The sequence below is a fragment of the Passer domesticus genome, chromosome 2 (genome assembly GCF_036417665.1).
Source record: "Passer domesticus isolate bPasDom1 chromosome 2, bPasDom1.hap1, whole genome shotgun sequence".
Classification (NCBI taxonomy): Eukaryota; Metazoa; Chordata; class Aves; order Passeriformes; family Passeridae; genus Passer; species Passer domesticus.
The window spans coordinates 40,928,427-40,945,967 of NC_087475.1; the positions used below are offsets into that span (position 1 = coordinate 40,928,427).

Consider the following 17,541-nt stretch of genomic DNA (forward strand, 5'->3'; position numbering starts at 1 on the left):
TGCAAAACAAAAGTGAACAAAAGGTTACACAAAGCAGGAGGGAAAGAGGGGAAAGTATCCTAACTCTGGCTTTGACTGCATCTTCCCTTCACACTTTGGAATCTACAGAAGTGATCTGAATTACCTAAGTTTAGAGGGTAAATAAAACACAACAGATACTGTATTACTGCCATTAGAGTTGTAGATGGTGGCTGCCTTGAAGAACCAAGATAATCTCTATTTTTCTCTCTTCCTCCCTCCATTTGGAACCAGAGCAACGAGATATGACAGTGCTAGAAAACGTGACAGCTATTAAGTATTCAGCAAGAGATAATGCAGCTGCTTCTAACCATGAAGAAATGACAGATAAACCAGTGATTCAGAGTTATCAGTTGGTTCTTGTAGAATACAAAGTGAACTCTAAACTTCCACTTTGGCACTAACTTGGGAATGAGACACAAAATCTTGACCAAACTACTCTAGCTAGCTCTGACACCTTTGTGGCCCTAATATCTGCACTGTCCATGTACCAGCCCTTTCTAACATTGCCTCCAAACCATTTCAGCCATGCAGAGCAATTCTACAGCGCCAGCTTAAATGCGGAGACAACAGAAGTCTAAGACATTATTCCATCATTTAAATTTCTTCTAGCTTCAACAGAAATTTGCTTAGTTCCACTCAGTATCCAATTCTTCCCTCAAAAAAGAAGAGCTAGCAATGGGCATTTTTTCCTACAGCTGGTATGAAACCTGAAGTGGTGAGACACACCTTAACAAGCCTTCCAAAGACTGCAGCTCCTCTGGAGAACTCATACTAGGATCTCAATAATTTTAGTAAGACTAGATTTTAATAGATTTAGACAAAAGCTCTCATTTGAACAATGGGTTTCTGAATGAGAAGATGTAGGCACACTAAATGAAAGGGGCAAGCTGATTTGAGGAGTATGGGGAAGTGCTTTGGGTGTACATACTGAAATAATACAGCAGATCTACGTAACATCCTTCTGAAACCTGCAGACATCTGTCTACCCATACAAAATTCACCCTGGTAGAGGAACATAGCACAAAAATGTTATAGTCTCTTCTTCTTGAAGTGATGAAGCAGTTCCCCATGGATATACTTTCACATCCTACACAGTGCTATGTATATATATTCAAGTCCCTTAGCATACATATTTAAAATCTAACAAAAAAAAAGTCATTAGGACTAAGAGACACATCTCCAGGTACAGAGAGAGATCACCAAAAATTAATTTTCAGTTCACATACTAAGAAACAGATATGCCAAGTACCTATTCAGAAACAGAAATGTTTCATTAATAATATCATGTTGCGAGTTTTCATTCATCCCTTTATTCTTTTTACTTTCTTTTATTCTTTAGTCTTTACCAAGTAAATACTCCTTCTGCCTACCCCACATTTCTACTTTTCTCTTCCCAGGCCATCAAGCAATATCAATTATTTATTTTTTTTCTATTCCAATGCTCTATTGCCAAAATAAAACATGACAAAGATAAACAGTGAACACCACAAAACTAGACTTGTTCTTTATAATGCAAGTCATAAGGACACCAGAACTCTCTGCAAAAGAGGACTTTGTCTTTTGAGAAGATTGAAAATAAAAACTAATAGTGAATATTCTGAATCAGAATAGAAACATGTAATTAAAAGCTAATAATACTGTAGACCAGAAAAAGAATGAAAATTTGCCATGAAGAAATACCACAACAAAGCAATGTTTCTGACCATAAATGAAGCACCTGCTAGTAAAAAAAAACCAACCACCTTAATGGGTTCCTCATACACATATTTACTCACAGAGAAATAGGAGTTTTTGTGCCAATACAGTGTGAAATTCAAAGCTTAAATGAAGTTTTTGAAATGCACTGAAAGGCATTTAAACATTAGTATTAAGGTACTCTGTCTGCATATGTGTGCATCTTTCTCTACATTCTTATTTTTAATTTTATTCCTTCTCCTTTTCATTTGTCCATCTCCAAAGTCACACTTCCACCTGTGCAAACCTTTGGCATTTGTGTTGGCTATAACCCTTGACAGGGTCCAAGGCTGCTGCAAATCAGCAATTCACACAAAACAGCTCTCTCCCAAATGGGGGTGCAGAGTCACGCATGTCCCCTGGCAGAGGTACCCCAGGGCGCCCATACATGACTTGATCATGCCAAACAGAGAACTCTGTTGCCAAACTGACTTCTCTTGAAGTCAGTAAAGCTCTCCCAGGACTCCATATCCAAGGATGCAAAGGCCTCCTGCACTTTGCAGAATCTCTCAGCACAGACTGCAGCTGAATCTTAGGGCCTGTTTTTTCAGGTGCATTCAAGGCTGGGACAAATAACACAAAGCTAAAAGTAAGAGGCAGTCATCAATCCTTACCCAGTCATCTCAAATTCCATTTTCTTCCCTCTGTCCATCAGATATTTAACAAGAAGAAACAGTCACACAGCTACTAACCTTGTCAGTTCCTCCTGCAGCTGAGCGTGGTCGGGTGGGAAGAATTTTACCACAAATTTTACAACAACGTGCTTCGGTCCTAGGGAAAATGTCAAAGGAAGTTAACAAACATCAATAACATGCTGGCCAAATATGCACAGTGATGTACAAGGGATGATTCACATAACCTGCAGTGCATACAGACATGCTAACCTCGTGTCCTTTGTTAGTATGCAGGATATTTGGAGACTGCCCAATAAAATTTACACACAATAAAATAAAACAGTAACTTGGTCAAGGGCTATTGTGCCAAAACCAAGTATGTTTTTAGCAATTACATCAGTTGATCCAATAAAATATATGTGTATCTACTTTCCTTGCTTCAGAACAGGAGGGAGGTAAAATACACTCTAGTTTTGAAGTCCACTAGCAAATTACTATTTCTGTTTTAACAACAGCACATTTGTTCCAATTCTTACAAGTATGACCAGTGACAAAAGGACCAATGCACGCCTGTCTTGTGAGAGGGAGAGCTGCCAGAGCATACACTCAGACTAATATGACCAGAAAAGCACCTAGAAAAACTGAATCTCAATGGCTAAGCTCCATAAATTAAGAACTTGGCTGACAGTTGACAGAGAAACAAAATAATCAGAACCTTTCCTGTTCACTTCTATTCTTTTTAGAGCTGGTGGCTATTTACAATTTCCTGCTCTTTCCTACCACCCACTGTAGCTTCCCCCATTCCAACTCTTTCCTCCTCCTTGTCTCCGCAAGTCCCAGTTCTGCAGCAATGTCCACACAGCTGTAATACATCTACCAGCTCCTTCCCAGTAATAAAGCCTTCCTGTAGTCTTCCTTCTATCCTGATTCCTGCTACTACCAGCCAGCAATGTATGTTCCTTTAGTCCTTCTTTTAGTGCACTCTTTTTCTCTACAAAGCTGTTCCCTCCACTGCCACCAGTGCCTCTCCCAGAGACTGACTAAACCCCAGCCTCCCATGGGGTGGGGTCAGCCTGTTCATACGCTCATGTGACATAAATTCACAGGCACATCTTTTAAGGACAGGCCAGAATCAGAAAATAATTCCAGCAACATTTAGTGCAGAAGGTTGAGAATATAAAGATTGCAACCGAGAGAGTCCTAATTTATTCAAGTACTCTCAGACTGGGGAAAGAAATGTCAACAAGGAAGTACTTACTTCTAATCTGTTTCATAACAGGCTTCAAAAGATCGAGCCACACCTGAAAACAAAAGAAAGTGATCATGTATAAACAAACTACCAGAGGAGCATTTATAATTGCAATACCTAGATTATCAGTTAACTATTTATTTTTTCCAGGGTGGTCATTATGCTTTCTTTAATTATACAGGGTGAGTTTTCTCCCCAAAATTCTGGGAGATGCTCAGGAAACAGCACTATGAATGGGGCTGTGCCATTCAGTAGAGATTCAGAGAGCTGGGAAACAGCAAGGTAATCCCCCTGTCACTTGTCCCAGACACCAACAATCCCAGCACATGTGGTCAGGAGCCATTAATTTTGTGGAAAGAACAACTGAAATGAGGAGTTCAGTCAAAGACAGTCCTATATTGTCATTGAGTTCCAAACCCTGAATGATCTTGAGAAAGGGAAGTGAATGGAGCTGATGCTTGCCTTTGAGGCTGGACAAATAGAGAAATGAGATGTCAGCAGCCTACTGGTATGGGGGACCCAACAGGAAGCCCAGTATGAGGTCTGGCCCTAAATGTGGAGCTCTGTTGCTGGGCTCCAGGGAGGTGAAGGAGCCTCCCTCCCACCACCTGCAGGAGGGAAGTCCTCCCAGATCACAGGTATGAAGCAGACAACAGGACAAGGATGGGTGGTAGAAAGCTTACTTTTGAGCTGTAAAACATTTTCTCTTTTCTATAAAGCTGTGAAATTCAGGCCCAGGCATTCTTAACAGCGTAACTTCTGTGTGTGGGTCATTTGACAACTAATTTTCCAGGACAGTGTGGGGGTCTTCCCTTCAGCTTCCAAAAGTAAAGCAGTGGGTGGAAATACAGTTTTGAGAGCCTATCCCCTCATCCTGCAGTCTCAAGTTAGAAAGGCTGGAGCAAAATGTTACAAAAAGCCAAGGGACAGTCACGCAGAAGGTAAAAAAAAAGCCAGATGATTCACAGGTCCTGAGACAGCTCATAGTGCTCAGTGTCCATGGGTAACCACCCATGCCCATGATTTATATTTTGTTATCTCACTAAACTGCACAGGGCCTCCCTTGAAGACATCTGGAACTTGTGGAAGAACACTCTACAACCATCACAAAGGTTAAAGCCATTAAAAACCAAATTAACTGAGTCCTCCTCTAGAAAAAGAGTATGTATTAGAATTATTACTTCTTTGACCTTTCGTAATTTTAGATTATGCAGAGACTGAAACATACTCAAAATACCCATTTCCCAAAATCAGCTGAGAAGCCAGACAGGAGCAGGCCTGTATCACTGCTGTAACTGCTCCAATGCCATGTGCCATTTTTATTATTACTAATATGAGGGATTCCAATTAGCAGAGACCTCACAGCCCTGCCCTTTCCCACGCACTAATGTTACTCAATGTAATTCTTCTTATGTTTCTCAGTCTAGGAAAGTCTTTTTCTTTCGTTTCACAGTTTAAAGAAACTTGGTTATCCAAGAACAGCAACACAGTTTTTATCACATGTTAAACTGGTCCTGACGCACTTTGACACTTGAATAACTTAAAACTGTTTTGTTTCAGAAAGTTCGCATGCACATAATCTGCAACAAAGGTCAGGGACTTTGCCAAGTATAATGAGAGGGGAAAAAGAAACTTTGAATATGAAATAGCCAATTTACACGATTATGAGAATAATGTCTTTTACTTGATGCCAAAAACAAACAAATAAACAAAACACAAAATCCCCAAAACAAGCAAACAAACTCACAAAAGACCCACCAAAAAAACAAAGGAAAAAAAAAGAAAACCCAGAAAAACCCCCTCTCTTCTCCACAGAGGTAGTTTATGGTACAGCATGAGCATACAAGTGCACCATTCCTCTCTCTACTTTCCCAACCATCCTACAAGGAAGTCATAACATCCTTAAACTGACTGCTGGATAGTGCAAATGCATGTACTGAATGCATGTAGTGAGAAAGGGGGGGCAAAATGACAATGTCACCACCATGGCCAAACCCAAGCAATCAAAACTTCTGCATTGTGCAGCTCCCACACTGTACTTAAACACCATCAATCTGACACTGGTTTATAAACCAGAAAGGAAAACAAATGCAAGGACTTAATTAAGATTAATGTTTTTCATTTTCTCCAGAACTACAAGGCTAGATTATTTATTTGTTAAACAAAGGCTGGCATTCCATGATGGTGACCAGATTTCAGCAGCTGGAGAACTGGGGCAGACATCAAGCATGATGAAACTCTGTGAAACCCCAGGCCTGGCCACAGTGCCTCGTTTTTCTCCTTGTCCCAGCAGGAAGTGGAGCACTCAGACCCTCCACAATCATCTCCCATGCAGATCTTGTCTGCTCCAAGCATGGCATGCTTGAATGTGCACAGCTCCCAGGCAACTTGACATACCACTGTCAATATGTCAGATATGAGATCTGGAGCCTTGCATGTTGAAATAAACACAGCCAAATTGTGAATATACGACTTCACATACATATGATTACATCCAAACAAATATGCTCTAAATATTTATTTTTCCTTTTACATTTCACTCTACACTGGAAAAGCAACTCATTCTCTTCAGATGATATGAATATAAAATATGCATGTGTGGTTTATTTCTCAGACATACCATTAAACTGCAGAGTTTTTTACTTCTACAATGCTTGAGTTCTACATTATGGCCTTTATGAAGCTCAGACATTTTTAAATCCCATGGGAACATTCACCTCAATTGAATCATATAAACTGGTTACAATAAGCTAAGTGTAAATAATACTCTCAGAGTGCTGCTCCACATTGAAACAACATAATCAAATCTTCTGCTTCAGAGTTTCTGTGAGTTGCTTTCGGGTGGTTGAAGGCATTAATTCCACTGAATTTCACCATTCTTGGGGCACAGCTGACTAGATATGGGCAAGGTTTGTGGAGCTCCCTGTTTTTCAGAAGCAAAGACTGGACCAACCAGCAAGAACATGGACTGGTGCTCTCAGATATTTGGCTGGTACTTCCCTTTGCAAGAGCAGGGGCCAGCTGAGTTACCATGCTCAATGCATGGAAGCATTTTCCTTCAGGTCAAACTGGCACCGTGCTTCAGGGGGTTTATCCACCTTCCTCTTCCTCAGAGCCCTGCATCCCCCACCATGATTGTCTGTACCTAATTCCAGCCAGTCAATTCCTGCCACTGTGAGGGCCTCAGGCAGCAGCAGCACCTCAATCTCTCCTGTGTTCTGCCTCAAGCAAATAAACCACTTTGTTTTCACAAGACTGAAAACTGTTAGTTTACTTCAGGTCTCTGAGCAAAATGCAGACAGTCATCTATTTAAAACTTAATGACCTGTGAAGTAGAAAAGGTTGATCAAATGACCTTCTCTATTTTCTAGAAAACTAAAAGGCAACTGTATATACAAAAGATGTTAGGATTTGTTTCAGTTTTACATACACACATCAATAATTCCAGAATGCCATTATTAACACAGCTACCTGGACCCTCTGCTGCAATGATACTACAGTTGTACTGTTGAGAAAAGTTACATTAAGCTCTCAAGTTACCTCAAGCAATAGCCAAGAGTATCTGGCAGAATGCTAACCCTTCTAGTGAAGTGTGCTTCATGTAATTCCAGCAGCACACTGTGAAGCAGATCCCTTCTAAAGACTGACATCCATTTAAAAATAATTCTGTTTAATTACAGTTAGCCTAGAACACTATGATCACTAGCATTCTGTTTTAATGTCTATTGTCTAATGCCTGCACTAAGGCATGACAGACAAGATTCTTACTGATCATTTCACCAAGAAATATATTTATTTCATGCATATTTTACTATGCATACTTATGCATATTTTAGCTAGATGGCAAGAACACAGATGTGTTTTGTGTTTTTTTTATCAACTGCCCAAATCAAGCAGGACTATAAAATCAAGAGTTGAGGCTCTGTAACAGTTCAGCCTTTAGCTTCTGCACAGCAACTTAGAAAAACAAAACACTTTCCCAACTTGTGTCTGAATTAGCCATTACTTTCAATGCAGATGAAATTTGACAGGAATAATCAGGTTTTAAACACATTTCTTCAACTCCACTGGGAAAGAACAATTCTTTTTTAGAAGTCCTTTTCCATTTGAGGTCTGAGGATTAAATATATCTCACAAGTAAGGAGCAGAAGGAGAGAAAACAGTGTGCATGCAGATGAAAACCAGCTGAAAATGAATCCTTTTACATACCATCATCTTTTTATGATCTGGAAATTCAAGGCCAAAATAGTCGCCTTCAACAAGGTTGAGGTGGTTGCAAACAGCATCATGCAAAACTTTCCCTGGAGCTCTTTGCTGTAAGAAGAAAACAAAGCCTAGGGTTACAAAGATGCTTTTAATTAGCAGAAAAATTATTATGCTAAGAAATTATTCAGCAAACAACACTGCCAAAACTGTTTACAAAACCAGTGGATATTACAACCATACCCAAGGGCAGTTGACAACAATTACACTAGTTTTAAAGCTAAAGATTAATAGCCATCCATCCATGCATGGCAGCTCCGAATCCATCTTTAGTGCATTTTTATTTTTTGAAGGAGAAGTACTGTGAAATAGAAGAGGGGGACTTGGGATACAGTTTTCTTATGTCTACCAAGGCTAATTTCTGCTGTGAATTTTTAATTTTATCCCACGGCCCTTCAAGTGATGGTGCACGTACATCTGCGTACAACAATCCAGGATTGTCACCTGTCATACGAAACACCAAGGACTGAGGGTTTGCTGGGTGCTGCCTGATATGCAACAGGCTCAAGCCCTGGGTTCTGACTTCATATGGGCTTATCCCAAGCCGCCTGCTGGGAGGCACTGAGGCTGCTCCAGGCCTGTCTGTGCTACCCTGGCAGAGCTGGCAAATAATTTGGAGGAGTCATACACACTGAAAGCCTTCCCTTGTAAAGACCAGATGTTCTAGCCCAATATTAGCTCCCAGAGCCACTACTCTGCTGATTGTAAGGATTCTTTTCATCAGCCCATCCATTAAATCCACACCTGCAGAAAATACTACAAATTACAGATCACCAGCAAGTCTTCAGCGAAAACCCATCTCTGTATAAAAAGGCCAATCACTGAAATCAAATATTTTTGTTCCTTGGACAAATGCACCTATTTTAACTCAAGAGGCACTGAAACATAGGTCTACACTCACTTCAGAACAAATAATAACCCATTAAATTGCACAAACCCTGCTGTTACAAGAGAACAATCACATCCTGGACTTGCACTCAACCTATAGACTGGTCTCCTCCCTTTCAGCCCAGTAAATAATGGAGTAAAACGAAACAGTAGTAACCAAGTGAAGAAAAGACAACCATTACAGGTGGACAGACCAGCTTGAGCCCAGGCCCTGGCATCTCCAGGCAGTGCCCAGACCAACAGCCTACTTGAGAGTGGGCAGCTGCTCAATCCTACCTCCTCCCAAAAGCATCATAATGCAGTCTGGTCTGTTTCACTGGGATACCAAAAAATAAAGACAGGCTTTTTCCACCTAGGGTAGTACCCTAAGTGGGAAAAGCACCTTTCCAAAGGCAATTTATCTAACATTCTCTAATATGAACCATGAAAAGTACATAAGCAGTAGTCAGGCTTACACCAGAGAAATTGAATTTCTAGGGAAAGCACATTTTCTAGGATGTATGTGCCACCAGAGCAGCACTGTCACCCTGGTCATGCAAGACACAATGACTGAACCCTTCAGTGGTGGCTGCTTTTGAAAGTCTGAAGAGAAGAGCCAAGCTCACTTCTCCAAAAACTTGCTGAACAGGTTTTTCCCCAACATATTCCCAGTACTTCTGAGAGACCTGAGCCACCAGGAAGCAACATTCACTCAAGCTATTAACTGTTTGTTAATATTTGTTGTAGCAAACATTAGGCTCATGAATACTGTCAAAAAAAACCATGAAGCACAATCACTGATAAAAGTACCAATTTTTTAAGCATTCACCATAACCTTGCAGTAACTGAAGTAATTAATAGTAAAATGCCAGAAGGATGCAAAGAAGGAAGGGGAAAAATGACTTCTGTTTTTCTAGCTAGAGCACTTTTGATCTGACACAACGGCATCCAAAGTAAGTCTCAAGTGCAAGTATATTTGAATACACTCCATGTTCTCCAGCTTCATTAAACCAAAAGCATTCCCAGTGCTCACCACCCAGCCTGCACTGACCACTGTGCCTGGTATGTCAGCTCTAACAGAAAGCTTCCCACACCTTCCACTCCACCTATGACCGTACACAGGCACAAACACACACGCACTGTCCCAATGAAAGAGCTTTCTGCTAAGGGCGCTTCACTGGAGGCAACACAAGAACATTAAACACATTAGATTGAGTGTAAGAATGATATTTACTGCTCTGAAAACACACCTACAAATCATTTACAAGTAAATACTCCTGCTTCCAGGGAAGTCTCAGGTCTTCACAGCTTGGCTGGAGCTGCTAGAGAGAGGAAGAATGGGTTTATCAGTCATCCTCACAGCAAGAAGCCTTCCTACTCCTGCACAACCAGAGGAACAGTAACATACAAGTCAATGTGTACATATCTCTAGCTGAAGTATTTGATGGACTTCTGTTCGACAAAGATCAAACTTCATCTTTCCTCACAGGAAAAAAAATTTTTTTTGATATTTTTGACTAACAGGAAAAAAGGCAGAGAGCCCACCTGCATTACCACACCACTCAAGGTTAGCTGAGAAGTGCACAGCTGTCTGATCTCAGACCATGAGTAAAAGCCTCTGATCAAAACCTGCTAGTGTTTTCATAAAGGTTTTTTTCTTACAGGCATTTAAACAGTTGAACAGCAGTCTTGCTGTATTTATGTCACTTGGCATTTTCTCTGGAGTATGCCTCAATAAAATCAAATGCTTCTTACTCTAGTATTTGTAAATATTATTATTCTAAACTCATCTTATCTTTGATCAGTGTATCTCAAAATAAAATCTGACAGTTCCCTCAAAGGAAAGGCTGTGCATATAAAATCTGCTGAGATTTAGAGCCTGATGAAACTCTGGTCTTGCAGGACCAGAAGGAGAAGTACAACATCTAAAAAAGCAGGAACGCATAAGGTTTCAGAGAGATCTTGATTCAGTGTAGTTCCATGACATCCCTACTAAAAAATTTAAACACAATAAATTAAAAGCTGAGTCCACTGGGTATGGAAGAGAACCAGGAGTCAATGAGTGCACAGTAAACACGAGCTGACAGAGGGAGCATTCAGGAATGAGTGCGCCACACCGATGACATCATCTGAAGTCAATAGTTGTGCCTGACTTCAGCGTGGTTACAAGGCCTTGGAGAAAACACAAGTTTTCCACAGAACCTGGAAGGCATTTTCCAACCATGAAGCATGGCCCCGCTGCCATGTCTCACACAGCAAGTTCTAGGCAAGCTTCACTGGCTCCTGCTCCACAGCACCATGGCAGCATCTGCATAAGCCAGAGCTTGGCTGCTTTCCCTGCTCCATGCCAGCACCAGTCTGCTCCGTGGGAGTCACTGACACGGAAGCATGGAAGCAATGAAGGCTGGTGGCAAGACTATACCTCCAGACCACTTGCTGCCACAGACACCACCACCCTGTGAGGCAGCAGGGGAAAGGAACCAGGAGGGCATGGTATCCTGATGGAATACAGCTGGGGAGGGTCACATGCAGTCCCAGGAGCTGGGAAGCACCTGCAGCAGGTGGCAGTCCCCTGCTCTGGCTTCTGTTGACAGCCACGTTCCTGTACAATCAATGAAAAAACTCTTCCCACCCCAAACGAGCCATCTGAGCACACAGGCAGGGAACTTCTCCTGAGCAATACAGCTGTATCCTTTACCCTGACATCTGCTTGAACCATCTGAGATTAGGTGAGCCCCAGCCAGACTGATATACCAGAGAATTACTATTTTTCTCATGATGTGCCATTTACTTACACCAAAATAATATTAGAAATTCATTACAATAAAAAAGAAGATCACTGAGTTCCAGCTACACATTCTTATTCTTTAATGCATTTTGAACCGGTCTTTCATTTAGCTCTGTGAAATCACATTTTAAAAGTAGCTTTACATTTTTAGGGAACGACAAGTTCTAAATTATGAACAATGTGCATCATCGCATTTAGCTGCTAGCTATAAAGGTACCCAGTCAAACTAGCCTGCTCTACACATTATATATTCAATATTTTGCTGTCTCCTCATTATCTCAGTTCTACTCAATTCAGCCTCATTCTACTTCCACCAAATCCAAAACAGTATATTGCTTATGATCCTCCAATGGTGAGTATTTTAATAGGTTCAACAATTCTTTCCTGTTCTAGCAAAAAAACAATCCTTTCAAAAAAATATCCCTCTATGTACTTGTACAGACCATTCTTTGACACAGACTGCAATACATTTTGTTTTTAAAAAACCCCCAGAAAGCACATGGCTATATCTGATAGCCATTATACAAGATATCCAGAGCTTTAAAAGAAGCAGGTTTGGACACATTACACCACTTCCCACAGTTAATTCAGCAATTATTTCACTAATTATGTACCAAAAAGTAAGTATATATGTTTATGGTCAAATAGAAGTTTTACCATTTTTTATCTGTTCAGCGAAATAATCTCCGATCGCTATTTGAACAAGATCTTTGATTGAAAGGTTTTTGCTTATTTGTCTGTTTTTACATTACTGAGCAGCAATATCAGCTTAAAAGACCCAAATAAAATAAACTCTTTCTTCTGAACATTGAAAAATGTAAGTCCGATTTCTGGTTGAAGTAAGAAATAGTTTCATGTGGAAACACAGACTACTCTGTTCTCCTTCTCTTCTTCAAAACAGCTGCGAATGGGTCAGAAAGAAATTTGTGTTGTTTTGGGTTTTAATTACACTTGCTTTTACTTGCTCATAGGAGAGAAAATAATTCCTTTATGTTCATCTTAAAGAAAAAGGTACATTTACAATTCACACCTGCCACCACATAAAGGCAGGCGTTTCTTCCACTGACGCCCTCTTCCTATCACATTCTGGGTGCTCAAATGGTCTAAAATGAAATGTGAAATTTGATCATGCTAAATGATTTTTACAAACACTTAAATACTATATGGCACAAAGGTTAAGCACAAGGTGTAAAATGTATTTGGTCTTTCAGGGTTAATGACCATAAAAAATCCCTTCTACTGAGCAGCCTTTTATCAGATCAGCCTTTTATCAGATTGCCAAATTATTTTTATACTCCAGTTTAACAATGGCATTGAACGGCATGATTGTGAAAACTTCACTCAGTAACTTCATTGCTATTTCTGAAGTCATACACTGTTGTAATCACTACTAAAAATAACAACCCCATGCTCTTAACAGTACAACTTTCTCAGTTATTTGAAACTGTTAAAAAGTATGTACGTATCTACAGATTTGAAATGAAAGAAAACCAACCAAGAACTGTCCATGATAAGCAAATAAAAATAACCTCACAGATGAGATTGAGCACAGGGTTCTTAAGCACCTGTCAGAAATTTCAAAGAAGGCTCTAAAACTACTCACAGGAGAACAATGTTGTCAGCATCTGAAGACAAATTTCATATTTTAAGCAGTTCTCCTTACTAGCCTAAAATTAAATGCGTAATTCACATTTAGCAAAAGTCTATTTCCTGAAAGGTGGGATTAAAGGCAAGAATCACTGGTCTGAGTGTTGTTGCTCTGGACCTAATACTGCCAAGACACTTGGAGAATCTGTGCCCTTCTTCTCCTCCTCTCCTCCCTTTCAAAGCGTAGGTGTTAATCCTATAGGAAGGATTAGATGACTACAAAAATAGCATCAGACCACCAAGATAGCTCTTACACCTGGGCTTACTAGTTTTTACCTGGCTGTTCAGCTTAACAGTGGGTAGTTGAGAAGTGTTGGAAGAAGTGTGATTCATCCCTCCTCCATACCAGGCCAAAGAACAGCACTGAAGTGACACCTTTGAACAGAGCAGCCACAACTCCCTCCCACCACTGCTTTTAAGCAGTGGACCTGCAGCCACCAGGTATGCATCCCATTTGAAAAGAGGCTGCAGAAGAGGCAGATTTTTATGATAACCTAAAGGCACCTCATTCCTTTGAAGATATTTTCCATTTGAATGTAGTTGAGGGCTCCACTCCTGGCACGTATCCCACATGCTTTTGCACAGACTGAGCACATACCATCAAAGGGCGGATTGAGGCCAGAAGCAGGAACAGAATAAGTCTCTTATGCTGCTGTAAAAACGGGCGATTGATCATCTGCTGTGTGTGTACAATGAGACTATTTAGTGTTCTTTTCTTTCAAGATTTTAGTGGACTGCTTTTACACTCACCACATAAGCTGTATTCCCTTAATGCCAGTGGCTGCCTTCCACAGTCTCTGATGCACACTTTTACCCTTTGGTCAGTTTTGGTGGTGGCGGTGGCGCCTTTTTTCAAACAGCAGGATTTTAAGACAGGGTAGTTTTTACTTCAGGTATCTTACCTTAAAAAAATGCAGCTGCAAAGTTAAACTTCCCCCCTCCATCAACTATGACAAACTTCAACAACAATTCTTTTAGGAATTTCTTTGCTAACCAAAAATCAACACAGTAAACAATTAGCGAGGCAAAGAATGCAAAGAGAAGGGGTTTAATAACTCTCTCATTTGCTTGAATTTCTGGCATGGTCTCCAAAAGAAAACTGCAGTTTTCTATGTTTGAAATATGGATTTGTTATTGTACCCATGGTCTTGGATTTCTAATCATGACAAACTGGTTTATGTCAAAATATTTTCTAAAATAGGCAGAAGCAGAAGGACTGCTCTTGCTACACCTTAAACTTTCTTCCAATGCCCAAAAATCAAATTCAGTAGAAACAGCCAACAGTAAAATTTAGGTGAACTAAATAATCCACTTGAATAGTTAAATGCTGTAAAAGAAAAAAGAAAAATATTATCTAGCAAAGCTAATGAAGAGTTTTATGATGAGGCTATTTTCAGTACCGCTTGGTTAAGCTTTCTCTTACATCAGAGTCAGACTAATACAAAACTCAGCTACAGTAAATCCTCAGGTAACTGCACATCTCCATAATTACAGTACAGTAAAGCTATGGAATTGGAGCCTCTGCTTGCTCTATTTTCACTTGGCTCATAAAAATGAAGCTTTGCACCTTAATGGGCAAACACCACCCACACTATATTTATTATATATGCCATTCCAATGTGCATGAGAGAACACAAAAATGGATGAGAGATGGGCTGGGCACCTTCAGACTGAGCTTTTCACATTACAAACCAACGTGTCATCTCCAGGTGTAATCCTCCAATAATGTGATTTCTTTGCAGTTCTTACAAATGCAAACTGATATTAATACTGATTTTATTTGCCATCTTTCAATTATTCATATTTCTAGTGGACAAGACGTTTGTTACTGCAGAATCAGCAGCAACCACCACAAAGCTAGTGGAGCACTTTGTAAAGAAGAAAGGGGAAGAAAGGGGCAGATTCTTGGAGCCTGGAGAACTTCGTCCTCAGGTAGCTGTAGGGACAAAAATCCACAGAATTTGTTTCACACATTCATCCCCCTTTCATCAATGCCAAAGAAAAACAAACTCACTGGCTAAACACCACAAACCATATAACCCAAAAATATTCAGCTTTTGGCCACAGTAGTCTAAGGACACATCTGTTTATTACAAAATGTTACTCATGGTGTTACTTCATGATTAGTTTCCGGGTTCACTGTTTCCTTTGGCTCTGTTTACAGCATTTTAACTAGCTGGTATCTAACTCTCAGTTAGAAAGTAAGACTGATCTTGCATTAACTTTTCTGTACTGATTTTACAAGATTCTACATTTCACACATATGCAACTAAAATTCACTTTATCAATTTAAAAGTAGTGCTCTGATCACACCTGCTTATGAATTAAACTGGAAAACTTTGTTGTTATTGTTTAAATATCCTCTAAGAAATTGTCCCAATGGAGACAACACATCCTTACCTATGAAACGTGCATGCTGATCTCAGTAATGCCAAAAAAAAACCTAAACCCAAGTCCAGGTATCTGCAGAAGCTAAATAGTTCTCCTGGAAAAAAGCAAACCCTGTTTTTTGTAGTACAGCCATAACGTCCTTGAGATAGGTGTGAAACATTTGTGGGAAATCAGCAGTGGCAGAGCAAGTCTTTTAAATAACTGTTTAAGGCTGCAAAATTTCACACACCAACAATTAAATTCTTAGACTTCCAGTGGGAAACTCTTGGCAGCATCACTGTTACTAAAATTACTTTCCTTGAACATCATTAAAATGCACAGTGTGGACAAGAAAAATGAGGCATTAAAAGAACAATGAGAAAACTTACTAAAAATATGTCATCTTATTTCCTAAATTAGCTCCTGTAAATGCTGAGTCATCTCTGCCTAATTTTACTAGCACAACTAAAAGTAGTTTGTGGCTGTTCTTCATCCCCTTAGCAAGGCAACCACCCGCTGCTGGAAGTGACTATTTTCCTTTCTGAGGAGTATCATCCACGTGATGTGTTCCAGCCTCAGAGCCTTGACACTGCATGGAGATGACCTGCAAAAACCAGAGCCAGCCCATCACAAATTTAAGATCTTGGTGTGAGTTGCAGGGCAGATGCATTAAACAGTGCTTTCCTCAGGATCTGAAACACACAACTTTGCAAATCAGCAGTTAAGAAAAGTGGAAGGCAACAATAGTTTTGTGCTACATGGCTTTTTAAAACCAGGTACATGCTAAAAATTCTTCACTGAAAAGCTGTGTCTAGTTCAGAGGGGCAATAAGGGAGGGAGTCACAGCAAAGCCATTCCAGCTAGGACACCAAAACCCTTAGTGGGGACAGAGGGAGGCCAGCAGGCACATCTCTAACAAAGACTACCTCTGAATTATCTATGTTTAATTGACAGCCAAGAGTGAAACTGGGCAGATGTCTCCATCTGGCATGAGCTGCACCTCCACCACAAGGCTCTGCCTGTAGGGATGTGCCTGCCAGCATTCTGCAGCACAAGGATGCCCACAAAACAAGCCCAGCACATGCACTGTGGGCACTGGCTTTGGAAAACACACCACAAGATTTGTTTTCAGAAACTAGATGGGAGTTTGATGTGAAGCTGATAGAACCTCATTTTTCAGAACGTTTCCTTTATGGAAAGCTGTTTTACTAAAGCTGAACTCTGGAACCAAGCATATACCTGTCAAATAAATGTTGATATTACTTTCTCTCCCTGCAAGCAAAAAACTGAATGAGTTTAACCCCCGGCCCTGGCACTATTTAGTGGCACACTGTGCTCGTTGTTTCTTGGGAAGAGCTGCAACTGAGGCTCAGAACACTCATTAAAAATACCTCAGATTGAATTTCATAGCCCACAACTTTTGAAAAGGAATATAATGGCACCATTCAGTGCTTCTAGAGTAATTCAGCAGCATAGCAGCCAGCGCATAATTGAGGATAGAAAACCCAAACTCTGTGACACCCCTCACCCCTTGCCTCCCACTTTTACAACTTCTCTCTCTGTTTCAAGGCAAAAATAATTTAACCACCTTCTCAAGTTTTCTTTTTTTAACGTTAAGAAGTGCTTGCTTCTCTGTTTTGTTTTCTTTGCCTGCTCATTTTTTCTCATTTTCTTTATGCATAAGCAAACACTTTGCTAGAATGAAGGAGCAGGCAATTCTTAAGTCATCAAATGTAAAACCAGAACCTTTATATACAGACTGGAAACATGAGAATATGAAGTGTTATGAGAATATGGGAATTATTACTATAAAATCAGGTTGAGATGCAAAGCAGCTATTTATTATTTCTATTTGGATACATTTTAGTTCAACCATGATTGCATTAAATCCTTTGAAGAAAATAATTTCATTTAAATGCAACAAGTCCAAGACTGGAAAAAACAACACAATAAACCCCATCAAAAAAATAAGAGGTGTTCAGGCAAAA

General features: G+C 40.1%; 1 protein-coding gene across 11 annotated transcripts in view; it reads right to left on the bottom strand.

Annotated features, from left to right (window-relative positions):
* FARP1 (FERM, ARH/RhoGEF and pleckstrin domain protein 1) overlaps positions 1 to 17,541 on the bottom strand; it is a 200,531-nt gene that overhangs the window by 59,750 nt on the left and 123,240 nt on the right. For all 11 annotated transcript variants that reach the window (XM_064408399.1, XM_064408408.1, XM_064408407.1 and 8 more), the window contains 3 exons: positions 7,828 to 7,932; positions 3,628 to 3,670; positions 2,448 to 2,526 (listed from right to left, as the gene is read on the bottom strand). In XM_064408399.1, the coding sequence (XP_064264469.1) occupies positions 2,448 to 2,526; positions 3,628 to 3,670; positions 7,828 to 7,932 (227 nt within the window). The remainder of the gene's footprint in view (positions 1 to 2,447; positions 2,527 to 3,627; positions 3,671 to 7,827; positions 7,933 to 17,541) is intronic.